Source organism: Mesoplodon mirus (genome assembly GCF_964341445.2).
Source record: "Mesoplodon mirus genome assembly, chromosome: 5".
In the NCBI taxonomy this organism is placed as follows: domain Eukaryota; kingdom Metazoa; phylum Chordata; class Mammalia; order Artiodactyla; family Ziphiidae; genus Mesoplodon; species Mesoplodon mirus.
Genome location: NC_138980.1, coordinates 157483547 through 157503079, shown reverse-complemented (window position 1 = coordinate 157503079; position 19533 = coordinate 157483547). Strand labels below are relative to the sequence as shown.

Genomic DNA, 19533 nt, shown 5'->3' with positions numbered 1-19533 from the left:
AACAAATAGTTTGTGAAGAGTTCTGTGATCAGTTTTAAAAGGAATAATCCCAGATATACACTCCTCTGTTCAAAACTGGGGGCTTTGAGATGATAAGGAGGTCCATTTGAGCTCTCTGCTTATATTTTATTTTTTAAAATGTTGAATACTAGCTGTTGCTTAAGAACAGAGAAGTATAAGGACAACAACAACAAAAAAATGGCTCGTCCTCTCATCACTCAAGCAATCTCTGTTGACATTTAAACATTGTACAAGAATGAGACCATTCTTGGCTGGAAAATTTGAATGCTACAAAAATGTACAAAATGAAAAGTGAAAGTTTTCCCTTCACACCCTAGTCCCCTGTCCCCAGTGTAATCACTATTAACAATTTCCTATGATTCAGCCTAAAAATATTTTATGCCTTCTGCCAGCACATATGCATTTGTATATCTTATCTAAAAAATTTACACAAAAGGGTCATACTATGAATGCCATTCCTCATCTTAGCTTTTTCACTTGTATGTCAAGTAGAAGAATTTTCCATATGAGCGCTCATAGATTCAGCACATTTTTAAATGATGGTTCCATATTTTTCCACTGTTTGGCTGTACAAGTATTTCTTTAACCAGTCTCCTATTGACGGGCACTTCAGTTGTTTACAGTTTTTGCTATTATGCAAAATGCTATTATGATCTTACACATCTTGATGAATTTTTGTGAGTACATCCAATAGGGAACATTCTTAGTCATGGCCTATCTGGGTCCAAAAGTATGTTGGTACCTTTTAAAGTGCATTAGGTATTGCCAAATATCTTCCAGAAAGGTCTACCAGTCCATATTCTTGTTAACAGCATGTGGAATGCTAGTTTCCTCTCACCTCCCCATCAGTCAAAAAAAAAATGAACATAAGACTCAGTATGAGAATGATCCAGCTGCTGGAGCTCTGCGGATAGCAACTTCATATTCACTCATTCACTCATTCATCAGATATTCTTGAGCACTTACTATGTGCCAGGCACCGGTCAAGGTGCTGAGGATTCAGCAGTGAACTAAAGAAATTCCCGGGCTTCCCTGGTGGCGCAGTGGTTGGGAGTCTGCCTGCCGATGCAGGGGACACGGGTTCGTGCCTCGGCCCGGGAGGATCCCACATGCCGCGGAGCGGCAGGTCCCGTGAGCCATGGCCACTGGGCCTGCGCGTCCAGAGCCTGTGCTCCGCAATGGGAGAGGCCACGACAGTGAGAGGCCCGCATACTGCAAAAAAAAAAAAAAAAAAAAAAAAAAGAAATTCCCTGCAATCAACTGAGCTCCATGGTAGTAGGGGGAACTGGTGATAAATGAATAAATACACCACTTCAGGGGCTATACAGTAAAGCAGGTTAGAGAACTGGAAAGGGAAGGGAGGGGTGTGGTAGGACTGCTAATTTAAATAGAGTTGTCGGGGAAGGTCTTTCTGATAAGCGGTGGTTGAGTAGAGACCTCAGAGTAGTGAAAGAAATTATGTAGATGTTTAAGAGAGAATATCCCAGGGCCTCCCTGGTGGCGCAGTGGTTGAGAGTCCGCCTGCCGATGCAGGGGACACGGGTTCGTGCCCCGGTCTGGGAGGATCCCATATGCCGCGGAGCGGCTGGGCCCGTGAGCCATGGCCGCTGGGCCTGCGCATCCGGAGCCTGTGCTCCGCAACGGGAGAGGCCACAACAGTGAGAGGCCCGCATACCGCAAAAAAAAAAAAAAAAAAAAAAAAAAAAAAAAAAAAGAGAATATCCCAGAGGCAGCAGCAAACGCAGAGACCCTGAGTGTATCTGGAGAGTGCTGAGGGCCCCCGTAAGTGCAAGGAGGCCGGTGTGGCTGCAGTAGTATGTGAGCTGCAGTGTGATGGTAGCCAGAGTCAGAGGTAGTGCGTCCAGATCCTGTGGGCCTGGAAGCTGCACTGAGGACCTTAAGTTTCCACCTGAGTGAGATGGAAAGCCACCAGAGGGTGTCGAGGGTCAGGATCTGTATTGAGTCTTTTTTAGATGGGGGCTTTCTGGGGGCTGAGGAAAATAAACTGTAGTATGCTGGTGGGTATCATCTGAGGACCACTGCCATACAGGTCACTGACCAGAGGTCAGAAAACCCACAACCTAGCCACTGGCTGTGACCTCAGTCCTTTGGGCTTCTTCTTTGTCACCAGTACTAAGGGGGTTGGACTAGCTGATGACTGACAAAGACCCTTTCAGTTCTGCATCATGCCAACTCATCCTTTGAGCCCTTTAATGCACTGGGGCTATGCCTATATGTATTTATCAAGGCTAGATTTGGGGCACATATTTTTTTTTTCCCTTGGGACTCCCATCCACTCCACTGCCTCGTCTTGCCCTTGGTTAGAAAGGGTAGGATGGTACAGAGAGGTCAAGTTCCAGCGAGAGTTGTCTGGGCAACAGCTATGGTGACATTTGGTGGATTTCATTTCTCCTTGGTGGTTTCAGTGGATGCCACATCTTACTCAAAACTAGAGTGACATCTGCTTTAACTTTGGACAGATTGTAGGACATGAATGAATAAAATAAGCCTCCAGGATTATCTTGCTCAACCTCTGACTGCTTCAGCTGAGGAGTTGGAATCCAATAGGATAAGTCAGGGGGCATATTAGGACTGAGTCAAATTTCCCAGAAGTTGTGTCCTGTGCACTAAGAAACCGGCATATGTGAACATGACCTTGGTAGGCCACATCCTGTTCCTAGTTACTCTTCACTACACGATGTAGTCATTTGCTCTTCGTCATCTGAGGGAGGTTGTTAAGGGAAGGGCAGGTGCCCACAATGGCTGGAACTCAGTGTTGTTTAGAGGGCATGGACTAAATTTTCCCATAGGCCAACCTGATGCTTCCATTCTAGGGCTGGGTCTACACAGACAATATGAAATGAGTCCCAAAACAATCAACTGTATAGTTCAGTCTAAACGTAGAATCTCATTTGTCCAAATGTAAAGATAATTGAAGCCAAGGTAAGTTTTGACCTTGAAGTGTTTGAAGAGCCCATTTTATTTGCTAAACAATGATCAATCTGAGGGTAGCCCCCAAAAGAACTATAAAAAAATCCCCAAATGTCCTAAAATTAAAAACAATTTAAATTTTAATGGTCACTGTAAGTGACCATAAAGTTGTCAAGGGAAAAATACTCTGGACGTTATTTGACAGATTTGGATTTCATTACGGTTAAACCTATGACCAAATCTCAAGGCTTTCAATAAATGCCTGGGAAGAAGCTGAATTTCCTCTCTGTGTGAGAGGTCAGAGTGACAAAGTAAATAGGACTGTGGCTCAAACCTTGAGCTCTGCTACAGGCCAATAGAAATGAGGGTGGAAAGTCTCATTATTTATGTACAGGAAAATTCTGCTGTCAGCCTGACGATCTCACCTTATGTACAATACTCTCAGGTGAAGTCTCACTTGATAATTGGCCACCCTGAGGGTTCACACCCCATTTCTTGGGAGAATTGCAATAGCTTAAAGTGTAATGAGGTCTTGGATTACTAGGGCCACCTTGCCTTATAAAATACTCTGCAAAACACGTAGCAGAACACACCATCATAAACACCTCTGAACAGAACGGCATATGGTTTTGGACAGCCAATATGTTTGCAGATAAATGTATATATATTTAAATGACATTAATTACTTAAAAGTTGTATAGACTGTCAAGGATAAGCTAGCTTGAGATAGGTGTATCCTTTGTAATCAGTCTATGTTAAGAAGACAAAGAAATCAAGATGAATAGTAGCTCCATTCTGTTTCTGGCAAAGTAGACCAAAGTCTGGAAAAATCAGTGGACCTTCAAACAGCAACCCAGAGGACAGTAAACCCAAATACTTGCCCTCTCCAAACCACACTAGAGGATGGAGCTCTCCCTTGGGATCCCTTTTCCCAGACATTCATTTTACTTCCGGAGAGAACCACATCGGTAGAGGTGCCAATTAAGAATTACACTGAACTTTGCCACAGTTTAAATTGAAAGAAAACAAATACTTAGAATGTGGCTGACATATAAATTCTCTTAGTTAATGAAAATTGCAATATAGACTTTTTTTTTTTTTTTTTTTTTTTTTTTTTGCGGTATGTAGGCCTCTCACTGTTGTGGCCTCTCCCGTTGCGGAGCACAGGCTCCGGATGCGCAGGCTCTGGACGCGCAGGCTCAACGGCCATGGCTCACGGACCCAGCCGCTCCGCGGCATGTGGGATCTTCCCAGACCGGGGCACGAACCCGTGTCCCCTGCATCGGCAGGCGGACTCTCAACCACTGCGCCACCAGGGAAGCCCAATATAGACATATTTAATATCAACTAATAGTATATACATATTTGCTTTTATTGATTAGCTGCTGTAAGCCACCATTGCTCACCAAAGTAAATCCAAATCCTTTGTGTGGCACTCAAGGCCCTCCATGCTCTGGCCACCCTGTTCCAGCTGTTCCAGCTTTACATCTCACTGTTCCCTTCCATACACATGGGCCACCTCACCCAAAACCTCACCATCACTTGGGTTCCTTTCAGCTTTTGTGTCTTTGCAAATACTAACAGGGCTGCCTTTCTGCCTAGAACACTCCCACACTCTGCTGGCTGCTTGTCTGAATCAGAGGCTTCACCAACATTCCTATAAAAGACCTGCTCTTTTACTGAGTCCCCCAGGAGTCTCCAACTAGATGTGCCAGCTCCTCCTCTGAGTGGTGTGGGCATAGTCAGAATGTCCTCTCCCAGATTCCAGGCATAGCGATAGAAGTAATAACAAAAGAAGAAAACCACCGACTTCTCTTAAACCCATGTTGAAAGTACTTTACCTATTTTAGCTCACTTAATCTTTTCAGCAGCCTCTTGGCAGGGAGCTACTACTATGCCTCTTTTACAGTCCTGGAGACTGAGGCTCAGTGGGCTAAATCCTTGCCCAAGGTCATAGGCTAGGAAATGTGAAAGCTGGGATTCAGATGCAGGCAGTTGGATTCCAGCACCACCAAAATAAACCCCTTGCCCAGGCTGCCTCTCTCTTGAGCAGACACTGTGTCCAGATCATCTTTGCCTCAGCATTAAATTCAGCCCCTAGTTATCACTAGATAAACAAGGAATGCTTTATTGTATCTATATGAGATGATGAATGTCAAACTCATTTCACAGTATCTGTAAGTCAAACCTTTATGCTGTACACTTGAAACTCACACAGTGAGATATGTCAGTTACATCTCCATTAAACTGGAAGACAGAAACAAAACCCCCAAAACAATGAATGAATGAACACAAGTGCGATAAAACTAGCTCATCTTTGCTCTTGGCTCCCATGACCTGCGAAGCAGGCCCTTTGCTCTCCTGGGCGTCCAAGGGGCCCATAGGCAAGCACATTCACTGAGTCCTGGGCCTGGAATGGGTTTTCTTTTATAATGTTTGCCCAGTGATAACGTGAACCCATGACAAGTCTAGGAACTGTACTACAACTCCACTTCTCGCTCTGCCTTTTTTTAAAAACTTAATACAAAACTCCGGGATAAGCATACTGCTTTCAGGATTAGCCTTAATCTTTTTTTTTTCTTTAACATATTCCCCAAAGAAGGTCATTTGTTTCTTTTTCTTTTCATTTTTAAATGGAGAAATGTTAAGAATTTAGGAATGCAGACACAGATGAAATTACAATGTCTTTTCAAATGCCAACAAAAATGCTCCGAGTTTGATGAGATTCCCTGTGGCATGAGTTTGTTTAAAAAAGTCCTGTCAATTCATTTTCTTGTTTTTGTTGGCGGACAGAGGCATTTTAAGTAACCAACTGGAGTTCTTTACATCTCATCCTCCAGGTATTGCCGGGCAGGTGTCCATAGATGCCAGCGGAGACCGGTACGGGGATTTCTCCGTGATTGCCATGACCGACACGGAGGCGGGCACCCAGGAGGTGAGCAAACAGGGCTGCTGCCCCAGCCGCTCCTCTGCTTGTTGAGATTCCAGGGAATGTATTTGTCCTGGTGTCCAAATAGCTGCCCCCAAAGCAGCCTCCAAATAAAAATGAGCTGCACACAGGGAGTTTCCAAGAGAGGGCTTCCTTCTGGTTGAGGGTATCAGGAAAGAGTTCAGGAAATGGTTCCACGTTTATCCTAAGTGGGGCAATCCTACCTTTCAAGTGGCCAAGAATCACACCTCAGTCCTAAGATGCAGGACAGCATCATCAGCTGAGAGACGTAAAGTGAAATTGTGTATTTACTTCCTCCCTAAAAATTTGAAAAAAATATTGTTTTTGGCGGGGCTGGGTACAAACTGGACATGCATTAGTATTTCAAAAGATGATGGAGGAAGGGTAAGCTGTGACAAAGCGAGAGAGTGGCATGGACATATATACACTACCAAACGTAAAATAGATAGCTAGTGGGAAGCAGCCGCATAGCACAGGGAGATCAGCTCGGTGCTTTGTGACCACCTAGAGGGGTGGGATAGGGAGGCTGGGAGGGAGGGAGACGCAAGAGGGAAGAGATATGGGAACATATGTATATGTCTAACTGATTCACTTTGTTATAAAGCAGAAAGTAACACACCATTGTAAAGCAATTATACTCCAATAAAGATGTAAAATAAATAAATAAATAAATAAATAAAATACAGTAAAAGATGATGGAGTTTCAGGATAGCATCACGAAGAGAAAAGGGTGCCCTGGACACAAAGAGGAGTTTGTGACACTTCCTGGGGTGCAAGCTCTTGGCCTCAGCTCCCTCGGCTGTAATGAGGAAATCATAATCTCTCCCTTGCTGATCTCACATGACGATCATGAGCACCAGATAAAATGGAACCTAGAAAAGTACTATATAAACTTTACATGATAAATATATAAATAAAGATTATCGGAATATGCAGTGTTTCAGGTCACGTAATGCGGCTCCCTCTCTGCTTCTCTGAAGGCTCTCACCCAGAGTTGATGCTCCTGTCACACTTCATGCGACCCTGCATAAAGGACTGGCTCTTCTTCCCTCAGTCCACACATACTTGGCCTTTGTGGGAGGGGCTGAGCCGGCAGGACCCGCACTTGCTGCATTTACTGCACGGTTTTTTACTCTTCGATGGTCTGGGTCTCGTGTATATTCGAGTGTCCCCCTCTATAAAAGGCGGATAGTAACAGTCTATTATAGATAGGGCTGTGGTGAGGATTCAGGAGCGCATGTGTGTAAAGTACTCGGTATGTGCTCAGTACATGCCAAGGATGGTTAGTTTGGTGATTATCTAGAATTCTTTTCATTCTGACATGAAATGGCCTATGTGAGCTTGCTGGGCCTCCTTCAGGAGAGAGAGGGGGAGGGAGTGTCACAGGCCACTCAGGAGCAGGGTGCCAGTGCCCAGACAAAAGGGAAATGGATCCCGAGAACGTGGATGTGAAGGTACTTCCAGGTCAGGGCTCAGGGAGCTGATGAAATGGCTGTTGAACCAGAAACTGAGAGTGAACCTTGAACTGACCCATAAAAGAATACTGATTTTTTTCAGGGTCCACAGGAACTAATTGAAAAGGAGTTCAGCTTGGAGGTGGGGTGTAAATAGGGTAAATTCATCAGAGAGGAGAACGTAACCCCCGAAGTCAGGATGGGGAAGAGTTTTGCAACCAAAGGAGGGTGAAGTGGGAAGTTCCTAAAGACACTCTGTAATGCTTGAATTATATGCCAAGCTAATTGAGTGGTGTGAGGCCCACTTAGCCTGGGACCCGTAAGATGGGTCCTGACTTCACTCACCCCTGAAAGGAACTTGGGCCTGACAGATGGCTGACCATGTGGGCTGCTCTGTGGCAGGTGGGAGAAGCAGCACCCTCTCCCGTGAGCAGGGGAAAAGCCATGCCTTCCCAGCTTATTGCTTTCTGTATAACCACCTTCCCTGCCATGGGGAGCCCGCTCTCCATAAATTATGCTCACCTTAAGAGCGCTGTTGGCGCCTGCAAATCTTGACCTACAAAGTCCTCAGAAACACACCATTGTAGTCAGTGTGAAGGACAGGAGAGCCCACTCTGTGCCTCCTTTGGAACCAGATAACTTTGACCTTTCAGTGTGTATATGTATGTATTTTTTGCCTTTATATAGGTTATTGGTGATTACTTTGGAAAAGAAGGTCGTTTTGAAATGCGGCCGAATGTCAAATATCCTTGGGGACCTTTAAAGCTGAGAATAGATGAAACCAGAATGGTGGAGCACACAAACAGCTCTCCTTGCAAAGCATGTAAGTTTAGAGACTTAATTCGCTCTGTGTTTCATCATCTATGGTATCAGTATAATGCAGGGGTCATGCCCTGAAAGTGCAGATTACTGTTTCTGATGTGGTAAAACCCATGGGAACAATTCACAAACTGGCATCTGCCTTCAGCAGAGGCTTCTAGGTCCTTCTTCCCTTCTATTCTTTTCCAAAATGGTAGAAGGCATCTCCCTATTTTTACATCTCTTACTATAATTTCTTAGAATTTGAGGTTTACACTTTTAGGGAAGATTAAAATATCAAATACTAAATGTCACTCACTTATTCATCCCTTGTTTCAAAGTTTGTATTTATCCTCTTATCCCTCAGAACCAGTGTCCCTTAGGCACCTGAAAATTTACAAATTGGCAAATAAGTGTGAAATCTGTTATTTATGAGCAGCCTTGTCATAAACATAGAAGCAAGTGGAGGGTCTCATAAGGAGCTTAAAAGTAGGAAAATGGTTGGAAATCATTGCTTTAGCGAGACCCTTTGATAAACTATTGAGGGAAGGCAAAGTGAGTATCGACCTTTCAGGGAACTTGTTCACTTTAGGCTAATGTATGTGTGCTCCTTATGTCTTGGGAACAGTCTTTAACCCATGAGGTGTTTGTGTATGTGCAATAATTACGGGAAGGCATAAGGCAGAAATATGTTAAGAACACAGTCTCTGGAGTTATTGGGCCTGGATTTGGAATCCCACCGTTGTCACTTACTGGTTTTGTGAACCCAGGAGCATTCCTTCCATTTCTTTAAGCCTCAGTTTTCTCATATGTAAAACGAAAGAAATGTATCCCACTCTTAGGACTGCTTTGAGGATTAAATACGAATGCATATAAGACTGTGTCCTAAACTCTTTCTACACAAGCTAGCTATTTATCATTTTTATATAATAACTGGGACACTACTGAACTTGATTGTTTCAAACTGTTACATTTTCACAAAGTTATATAAGACATTTTGACATGAAACTCTGGCTTTGGTGAGAGAACATCTAAAAACAAAACATTGACTCAATGAATTTTCTCACCAAATCTTCCAGCACTTGGAAGTGTCACCATCCAAGTGACACTGAAAATGAGAAGAGCCGGCTCAGTCCCATGGTCCACATGGTTGTCTTCTCTGACTGTAATCTCAAGAGTGTGGCTAGATCTGAAAACTTCAGTTTCCAGTTTTCTTCAATTCCTCCTTGAACCTGCTTTATTCCCACTGTGCTCACTTTTTTTTTTGTAACAGTCATTCATCTAGTATTTTCTTAAGTGCTTTTTGAGCTTTGCACTTGGTAAAAAACCCCAAACCCCAAAACCAAACCACAACCACCACTGCCACAACAATGAACAAGGTCCCCTAGAAAAGAGTTCTCAAAAAGAAAGGAAAATTGGAAAATTTGCCCCAAGTGGGAAATTGAGAAACATCTTCCAATGAATGAAAGTTTTCAATGACTGAAACGTCAGAATGAGGGATTTCTAGCTATTTCTCAACATGAACTCAGATTATCTCTGTTTCTTTTTCAAGCAGGTGGCCTAGAAGAGTCAGCGGTGACAGGAATTGTTGTGGGAGCCTTACTAGGAGCTGGTTTGCTAATGGCCTTCTACTTTTTCAGGTTAGGACCACTTTATAAAGTTTTAAAATTCACTCCCCTTAATTGCCTTTGCCACTTGCCTTTGAACGATCCTCCTTGTGACCTGTGCCTCTCTTGCTCTTACCCAAAAAGCATGTGGTGAGAAGAACTGAGCCATTCCTTTGGTGTGACGCTGGTTTGATGGTCAGTGGGTTAGCATACCAGGCAGTGGGTCAGGGTTTCTATTGCCTCCCCCTATGGACCACAGAGCCAATGCTGTCCTTGGCTCACAAATACTCTGACCCCATTCCTACCACCCACCACATGCAAAAGTGGAGAGGGAATCTGGACAAAGGGAGAATCAACTTCCCCAGTCTCTGGCTTCCTCCAGTTTAGAAACAGGTGCTGGGCTCACCTTCTGTACAGGACGTAGTGGCTCCAAGCAGCCTATGTTCTCAGGACGTCTGTGCTCAGTATTTGAGAACCCACATGTTTAGTGACCACTGTGGTTAAGCCCCGAGTCTTGTAAAGTTGTAATATTTATGTGTGTTCAAGATACCGATAGTTTCGCATCTTGAGACCTGTTCATTCCTTTGCAATCTTTGGTGGTTGAGTTTATGGCTTATTCTTAAGTCAGCGGACCATGAGTTTTTTCATTTCTGCATGGAACTGAAACTCCGGGCGTATGTGACTCTTTGTGGGGACAATTGTATTCCTGTACGCTTCATCTGATCTTTATCTAGGGCATATCCTGGGAGCTGGGGAGAGCTTCTGTGGCAGAATAGACAAGACTTAACCCACGAGGCACCCAGGGAAGAAGGGGAAGGCTTGTTCTATGGCATCTGGGAAAGCAGGCCAATTTTCCTCCTTGAATAAGGGCACAATGCCTTAGGGCACACTACTTTAATCTTTGACCAGGGTTTCATATTGTGTCACTTCTCATTTATTAACCCAAACCCAGATGTCCCTTGAGGGCATTCTTTGTAAGAGAAACCATAGTATTTTGTAGCCAAGCGAGGTTTTATTACTACATTCACTTTCCCTTTACCCAGGAAAAAATACAGAATAACCATTGAGAGGCGAAACCAGCAAGAAGAAAGCAACGTTGGAAAACATCGGGAGTTACGGGAAGATTCCATCAGATCCCATTTTTCGGTGGCTTAAAAGGAAGCCTATTCTTTTGGCTTGAGATTCTTTAAGGAGATAAATGGGATGAAAGACATCAATGGAACAGAAGGGGCGCTCTTGAAAAACTCATTCTTTTAAGCAGTTAGTCATTTCATTGTAAAATTTCTTCAGAAGCTCAGGAACTGTTATTAATTGCCATATGCCTCCCGGCCTTTCATCTCATGACAAACAAATATAAGAATATAACGTCACTTTGTTAAATGTTCATACTTTTTCAAGGGCACATGATCAGATTTATGTTTTGAAGGTCTGATGTCTCCATATCTTGATGGCTTTTGTGGGGATTTTATGCAAGGCTATAAAATGTGTTTTTCTTAAATGAAATGTTTTATAGCTAGAATAAAATAATTTTTACAAGTAGAATATTCTTGAAAAGAATTTAACCCCAAGAAGAAGAAAACGTAATGAAAAATCTCAAGGTAGGAAATACATCATTCCTTTGTCTAGTGCTGGTGGACAGATCTGAAGTTGAAAACTGCTCTGTCCGATGTATACATTCAGGTCCTGACTTCATATCTCGAAAAAGAATCCCCCCCTGCCCCCCGTCTCCTTCAGCATCTCATGAAAGCTACTCTGGAAAGTTGCAACTATTAATAAGTTAAGAGGATTTATACAAGAAAAGCAAATCTAAGAGGTTTCATTTTTTAATATAAAAAAGCCCTATTTCACACTAACACTTTATTTTTAAGTATTTTAATCTTATATTTTACTATTAGAAAATGTGTCTATTTTTTCATTTTGAAGATTAAATTTCACTTATATTTTAAAAGCATGGGTAAAGTGTACAACAAACCAATAATGATGAAAGATGCCTCTCTTTTTCTCCGTGTTTTCCTCTTCCCCGTGGCTGTAGCCCAATACGAATTGCTGCTTTAATTACAGAGATCTGGAAATGTATTCAGATTATAGACTCTACAGGAATACATCAATTTACCTGTTTTAAATGCAACTTGTTTTAGTGATAGACTCCTTCCAGTTCTGGCCAGTGATGAGTATCAAGACCAAGGATGAAATTTAATAGAATTAAGTCAGGTTTTATAAAAGGGAGGCGGTCCTTTTTTTCTCAAGAAGAACTTTATAGAGTTAGAACTTGACAGTAGCACAGAAACGATACATTTAATAAATGACATTTTGCCAAAATTCACAATGATGATTTTGGTTAAAAGAGGGAATCTAAATAGCTACTATCTTCCCTTTTAGTAAACTCCAGAGAGGCTTGCAGTCATCCACTAATAACCCATGTAACAGGGGTGGGGATATGAGGAATTTGGACAGGGTTGAATAAGTATATACCAAATCCCTACTTTGTGCCTAGTACTCTGCTCATGGGTTTAAACTCAGGTTGCCGCTTTCATGTATAATTTGTGGAGAAAATAGACAGTGAGGGAAGAATGGGAAGTTGCCAGATCAGTGTACCATCTTATCATGACGTCACAAGGGTCTTTCCTCAATAATGTTTTGATCAGCTGGAAAATAGTTTTAAAAATTATCTTAATGTCTGGAAAAGACCATCTATAGGAGGAAAACAGGGCAGTTTGAGAAAATAGGGGAATACCGGAATTGGAGCAATTCCTAGGTAGTGATGGAGGCTGTGGCTCACACTAGTAATGGTGGAGATGAGGCAGGGCGAGTGAGAGCCGTGTGTCCTGGAAGTTGGCCTGAGCTTGCTTCCCTGGAGGCGTCTGCCACTCCTACTTCAACTAGTCAAAGTGAATGGATTATTTCTGCGTGAGGCACATTCCCCCTCTATTGCTTAAAAATGGAATGCAGGCAGTTGGAGAACATGATAAAAGAATGAACTCTGATCAACTCAAGGAACTATGTTGTAGTTCTCCATGCTGGGTGCAAATGAAAAAGTGCTGAATTCAAAACAGGATGGAAAAAGAAGGCAAGAGTGGCCAGCTTCAGAAATTCTGACACAAGAAGACAGTTTGGGAAGTAAAATCCAGGAAAGCGACGCGTATAACATCTCAGGACTCAACGTGAAAACAGAATGGAAGAGTTGCATCCATCTTATTTTTGTGAGTTGAGAGACTATTTCTCTCTCATTTATGGTTTTCAGTGGTGTTTTCCATGTATTTTAGAGATACTCATTCTCTATTATCTTGTGTTTGTAAAAAACATTAAAATTTTGAGCCTATGTGCTTATTACAGGGAAAAAACACTCTTACCTGGATGCAGTCTTTGGGTAGAAACATTTCTAACCTTTCTAGAATTTATATAGGGGCTGTTAACTCTAACCTTTTTAAAGCAAATGTCTTTTATTTCTACTTCAGGTAGAGGAATAGTTCTAAACTTAATATTATATTCCCCGGTAAAATATTAAAAATGTTAAGTGAGAATTTAGTCTTCTAAAAATGGTAGAGCAGGGCTTCTCTGGTGGCGCAGTGGTTGAGAGTCCAACTGCCGATGCGGGGGACACAGGTTCGTGCCCCGGTCCGGGAGGATCCCACATGCCGAGGAGCGGCTGGGCCTGTGAGCCATGGCCGCTGGGCCTGCGCGTCCGGAGCCTGTGCTCTGCAACAGGAGAGGCCACAACAGTGAGAGGCCCGCGTACCTCAAAAAAAAAAAAAAAAATGGTAGAGCAAATCATAAGGTTTCTGATATTTGAATACCATTCTCTTCCAATCTTAAAGCGATTCTAGTGTTCTTAAGATTGTTTATTTACATGTCTGTTTGCTATCCTTTCTTCCTTGAAATTGTCACATGAGCTACAAAACTCTATTAAGTTTTGAAAGCTCCCTTAAGTTGGGAAACCTTTGCTAAAAGTGTAGGTGTTTGGCCCAAGGTTACCCTGGGTTAAGACTTCTGGAGATTATAAATCGGGATTGAGATTCCTAACTGCTAACATGTTTGACAACTAGTTATTCATGCGGCAACTTCGCCAGTAGCCACATCTCATATGGTAAAATAAATAGGACTTTAGATCTTAAATCGTTCATAAATTATTATCCTGAAATTCAGGGCGTTCAGATTTCAAAAGGGATACTTTATCAGCATTTTTTTTATCTGGCCAAACATAAGCTGACATTGATACAGGTCAGAATGAGTATATACTTTTTGTGTGTATACTCTTGGTGTTGGAAATAAGTATAGGTTTTTATGGTCATCATCATCATCTTAGATTTTTTCTTTTCTAGACTCAGAAATAAAAGCTTTCTCTAGGTGATCACTTCTATCCAGGAAGAACTTTCTGTGTACAGTGTGGAGCTTCCCCCAGAATGACCACAGGCTCCACAAGGAAGTCCCTGTAAACACTACATTTCTTGGAAGAACCATCAGCCTGTCCTTTCCTGAACCGCAGACATGGTTCCAGAGGTTTTAAAATGGTTCTTTACACTTCAGAAGCTATATTTAATGGAGGAAGGGGAGAAAGGTAGGGAAAGTTAATGCCTCCTTTTCTCTTCTTCCTTAAATTCAAAGTCTTTTGCTTTGGAATGCCAGGCACTTCTCCCTATTCACATGCTCCTGGTATCATTCACTTATTCAAGGCACCTGTGCCCTTTGCTCCCCTAATTGACCACTTTCCTTCTGGTTGCCGCTGATTTTGGGAGTGTGAGATTTGTTGTTGAGGGTGAAAGTAAGGCCATTGTATAGACCTTATACAGACAGAGACAGGAATTCAGAGTAGGTCCGGTGGGCTTACCACCTTCTTGTGAGTGAGCATAAAGTAGCTGTTTGTGGAAGTCTCTTAGGAGACCAAATAGAATATTATGCCACTGGTATTAGGGAGTGTTTATAAACTGAAAGGAACACATACCTATGTTTCCTGGGACACAAAGTATTCAGATCCTGAGTGGATGCAGTCATAAAGCCAAACACCAACCAAAATCAGGTCCCTCAGTCTACATTTCATGGGGTTTGTTTAATTATGCCGTGTGGTTCAGTGCTTCATAAGGAAGCTGAAGATGAGCTGAGTTTCTTCTTCAGTAGAAAAAATGGAAACTAATAACATGGAATATGTTTTGGGGGCAGTGCGGAAGCACAGAGAATGAGATGGTGCTGTTCAGAGGAATCTGTTTCTTTTCCAGTTGATCTTTAGAACTATAGAATAACCTATAATTTAGTTCCTCTTCAGTAAGAAGCTTGGGACACACCCAGCAAGAAGAATCAGGATCAAGCTCTTCCAAAAGAAACAGAAGAGGGTAGTGTTGCCAGCTGCCAGCATCTTTACCACCCCTCCCCCCAATACCCTATCCACTGTCCACCATGGCTCCAAAGATGCATCAGCATCGTGCCCATGCAGGTATCAGCTTGCGAGTAGAACATCCATGCTTCCTCAGGGGGAAAGAAGACAACGTGCTGGCTGTAAGAATGTAGCTGGCTTTTGATCAGAACCCTTACCTAACTTGATCATGGGCTCCCAGGGCAGTTCAAGCCTCTGATGTGCATATACTCCAACAAACCTGCCTGGCTTTGGTTTTCAGCATGTAGAGCTTGCAGGTGTGCCCCCATAGCTAGACTCCAGGATTAAATCGACTTTCAAAAGGTGCTGGATTGGAGTTTGTTCAAATTTCTCATTAACCACTAATGTTAATTCATACCAAAGGCAAAGCAATTCTAAACCAGCTGATGTTGTTAGTGTTCATATTTTAAGCCACTTCAAACACAGTGAAAGGGTTTCAGTGGGAGCTGAGTCTCAGAAGTAAAAATCCATATGTTACAATAACTCTTTGATGTATCAGGTGTGGGATGATTCCTAGGGGACATATTTGAACAAGCAGAATTAAGAGTTAGCAAAAGTGCTGCATTGCTTTGATTCACATGTTTAAAGACCTAAATTTCTACGTGCAAGGAAGAAAGGGCCCATTCACCAGGGTAAGTCACAACATAGGCTACCAAAGTGTTTTCTATTTGCTAGAAGAACAAGGCTGTCATAGCACATAATAATTGCTCAGAGAAGGTTGAGAAAGAGGAAAATTTGGATTTTGAGACAGGATATCCTATTTAGTATTCAATGCCAAGATCTTAAAATGTTCAGTGTAGTGTGTCTTACAAGACAGCAATGAGGTGCCTGTAACAGCCTGGAGATGCTGTGAGTTTGCAGATCTTTCTGGAGGGCCCTGGGAATCTGAGCTTTGTTCCCTGTGCATGGTGCATAATTGAATCCAAGAGGACACAGAACAGACACATAGGAGATTACTTCTGCAGTCCTTGTCTTCTGGGCCATATTATTCACTGATAATTTACTATATAGGACTACCGAACAATACATACCTACCATGAGTCTGGTAGAAAAGTAAAAGTAAAAGCTGACAACTACATACAGTTTATTATTCTAATGTAAGTAGAACTATCTGCATATAATGTGATTTAATTTATTGTTGTTTTGTGTAGAAAACGAGAATTAATGACTGTGGATATAACCCCTGTTTTGTATAATATATTTTATTTCTGGTGCAAATTGGTCATTTAAGATATCTTCATTTGGTGTTTGGATATAAATGTGTATGTGTTCTTGTAAATGTTTCTGTTAAGCAAGAACACCACATGCTCACAGTATAACAATGTGTTCTCATTAAAAAAATACATCCCACAGAAACATTTTCCTGTTTATAATTCAAGCAACATACACTGCACATATCCATATTCTCCGAGGACTTTCTGGTCTCCTAGGACCAGTTTAAGTAAAAGATTAATTAGCAGATGTGATGAATTGTGCTGTCTGAATGATACCCATGAAAGAACTCAAGAATTTCTTCCCAGGAAAGGGAAATTTGCAGAAATAAGAAAAGAATATATTATTAAAATGAGGAGCAGACCTTGAATTGGCAGGTAAGGGGAGAAATCTTTGTGAATGATATCCTGAGTCTCTACAGCTTGAGGACACCACATAGCTACACGTTGGCCTCATATTATTATGTCCCTTGCCCACTCTGAAGAGGTCTTAAGTCAGTTTTGTCATTCTAAAGAGCTCCTCAGTTTCTAGGGTACTAAACAAGTTAATAGCCTGGAGCATCTATAGGTGACTCTGGCTTGTAAAAAGCTGCTTCACTTCTGGGAAGTTAGTCATGATTTATTTTAGGCCCAAGAAACACATAGCAATCCTCAGGGTTGGATCAATGTGCCCCGGGCCCTGCTGCTGCTGTTGCCACCTCCAGTGAGGTCCCCTGGCAATACCACCAATGACACATTGGGTACTGGAGTTTGAGAAGATTCTGCATCAGGATGCTGACTCTAGGGTTGGAGGTTGGAGTGGGGGTCCTGGCAGGAATGAAGGGTGGGGCCAGGAAACCTCCAGGAAACACAGGTGTCTCAGTCTACTTGGGCTGCTGTAACAGAATACCATAGGCTCGGGCTTATACAACAGATATTTATTTCCCACAGTTCTGGAAAGCTTGGTTCCTGATGAGGGCTTTCCTCCTGGCTTGTAAATGGCTGCCTTCTTCCTGCATCCTCACATGGCCTGTCCTGTGTGTGTGTGTGTGTGTGTGTGTGTGTGTGTGTGTGTGTAAAGAGAGAGGGAGGGAGAGAGAGAGAAGGAGGAAGGAGGCTCTTTGGTGTCTCTTCTTATAAGGACACTAATCCTATGATGGGGCCCCATCTTTATGACCTCATTTAACCTTAATTGCTTCCTTGGAGGCAAATACAACCACACTGGGGTTTGGACTTCAACATATGAATTTTAAGGGGGACAGAAACATTCAGTCCATAGCACAGAGTATTATCACTACTTTCCTACATCACTTTGGGGACCATGGCCTCCCTGAATCTTTCCATTCCATATCTACCCATTTTGAATTTCTTCATGAACACCCAACACCCCACAATAGGCCAAAGATGCCTCATGACTGCGACTAGCGGGGGGTATGTCCCTGGAAGAACCCTTGGGAGCTCCAAAAACAATTGATTTAGGGCCTCACCCTAACCCTAAGTCATGGGCTTCTGAGGTTGACTTAAATAGCATCTACTATTGGGAGAGGTACCAATGGCTGTGGGTCTTTAAAAAATAGCAGTTTCATAAGCCATCTATTATCACCGAACTAGAACCACGAAAAATAATTCCTTTTGCAGGCTTTGTGCATCTCTGACTGTCATAGCTGCCAAAGCCCTATCATTCCCATTTCATAGACGATGACACAGTGAAGCCAGACCCCTGGGATTTATATCCTGACTCTGATCCTTGCAGCTGTGTAACCTGTGTGACAATGGGGATAATCATAGTACCAAGTTCATCAGGCTGCTGGAAGGACTTCAAACTTGCCACACAGTGAAGCATTCAAAAGAACGATTACCACACTCTCCTGTTTCCTTGGATAAGGAGACAAAACTCTCAGTTGGCCATTTTTGAGCCTTTTCAAGACAATTTGGCTTGATGACACCTAGTCCTGCCTTCTTAGAGGACGAAATGAGAGACTATGAAGAGAAAGAGGTCCCTTTTCTGTACACTGTCTCCCCCACCCGCCAAAAGGTCCAGACAAGGGACAGGAGGGGACAGTGATGAAGCTGTCAGAGGGCGTGAGCAGTTTCATTCAAATCTGTTTTCTCCTCAGCTGGACCCGTGTGTCACACCTGCCACACACATCCTGATTTCCGCCGCTGGCTGAGAGGACCTTAAGGACCGCTCCCTGGACCTCATCCCCCCTGGGCAATGACACTAGCAGCTGTGATCAGTCAGAGCAGTACGTCCTCCCCTGCAACATGAGGGGCTCTCGTGGGCCCTAAAGAACATCTTTCCCAGCAGGGGCTGCCCTCACCCCAGGCCTCCCCTGAGAATGCTGGGATTTTGTCCCAAATACAACAGCGGCACCTCATAAGTGTGTTAGTGGATGGGGGGGATTTTCCAGTGTAGACAAAAGGGGGTTCTTTCTTCACGGCCACTCCAGTGGGCCAAGAGAGACCAGGCATCACGCTGGCTGCTGGAAAGTTACCTCATCAAAGCCATGGAATCCCTGGTGCTTGTGGGGCTTCTCCCCATGGGATCTAGCGGCCCCAGAGACCAGATAAAGACAGAGCGCTCTTCTGGAAAGCCTGCCACAGTGCACAGGGTCGGGTGAGGCAGGTCTGCGAGGCTGCGTTCCAGGCTGCGGCCCCTCCTCCACACCCCTCCGTGCAGGGCCAGCACTGGGCACCCTCTGGCGGGGGTGGACCAGCTCCATAAAATGCCTGAGGAGCACCGGCTGTGCACGGGAGCTGTGCTCCCCCAGCAGTGGCCGACTTGGGTGCCGTCAAAGGTATTTTACGCTTTCAGGCAAAAATCCAGCAGGAGGCCCTATCTAAATAGAACTTGCCACCTGGTATCTGAGTCATATACCCTCGATGACTACTCTCAGCATTTTATTCGGAAGGACAATGAAGAATGAGAAGGAGCGTGTCCCCATCTCAAGCCAACCCCAGTGGCTATTTATGGAGTGCTCCCTACATGCCAAGACTGCACCGAGCAGCTAAACTGCGCTCGTTTATTTCACCAGACATGGTTATCCATACATCACCCCTACGAAGCAGGACTATGGGCATCCTCCTCACTTTAGAGGTGTGTCAGCTCAGGCACAGAGAGGCTAAGTAACTTGCCCAAGGCCTCCCAGCTACTAGGCAGCAGGGCTGGGGTTTGAAGGCAGACTGGTGGCCTTAGCAACAGCTGAATCCCATGGCT

The 19533-nt window shown here is 43.4% G+C and overlaps 1 protein-coding gene across 2 annotated transcripts in view; it reads left to right on the top strand.

The window, feature by feature from the left end:
- NPR3 (natriuretic peptide receptor 3) overlaps positions 1–16460 on the top strand; it is a 69958-nt gene extending 53498 nt beyond the window's left edge. Inside the window, exons 5-8 of one of the 2 annotated variants that reach the window (XM_082623158.1) lie at positions 5793–5887; positions 8044–8179; positions 9710–9794; positions 10805–16460. In XM_082623158.1, the coding sequence (XP_082479284.1) occupies positions 5793–5887; positions 8044–8179; positions 9710–9794; positions 10805–10916 (428 nt within the window). In that variant the 3' untranslated portion in view covers positions 10917–16460. Of the gene's footprint in view, positions 1–5792; positions 5888–8043; positions 8180–9706; positions 9795–10804 lie in introns of both variants that reach the window. The other variant, XM_082623157.1, reaches the window with a different exon arrangement.
- The last annotated feature ends 3073 nt before the right edge of the window (positions 16461–19533 follow it).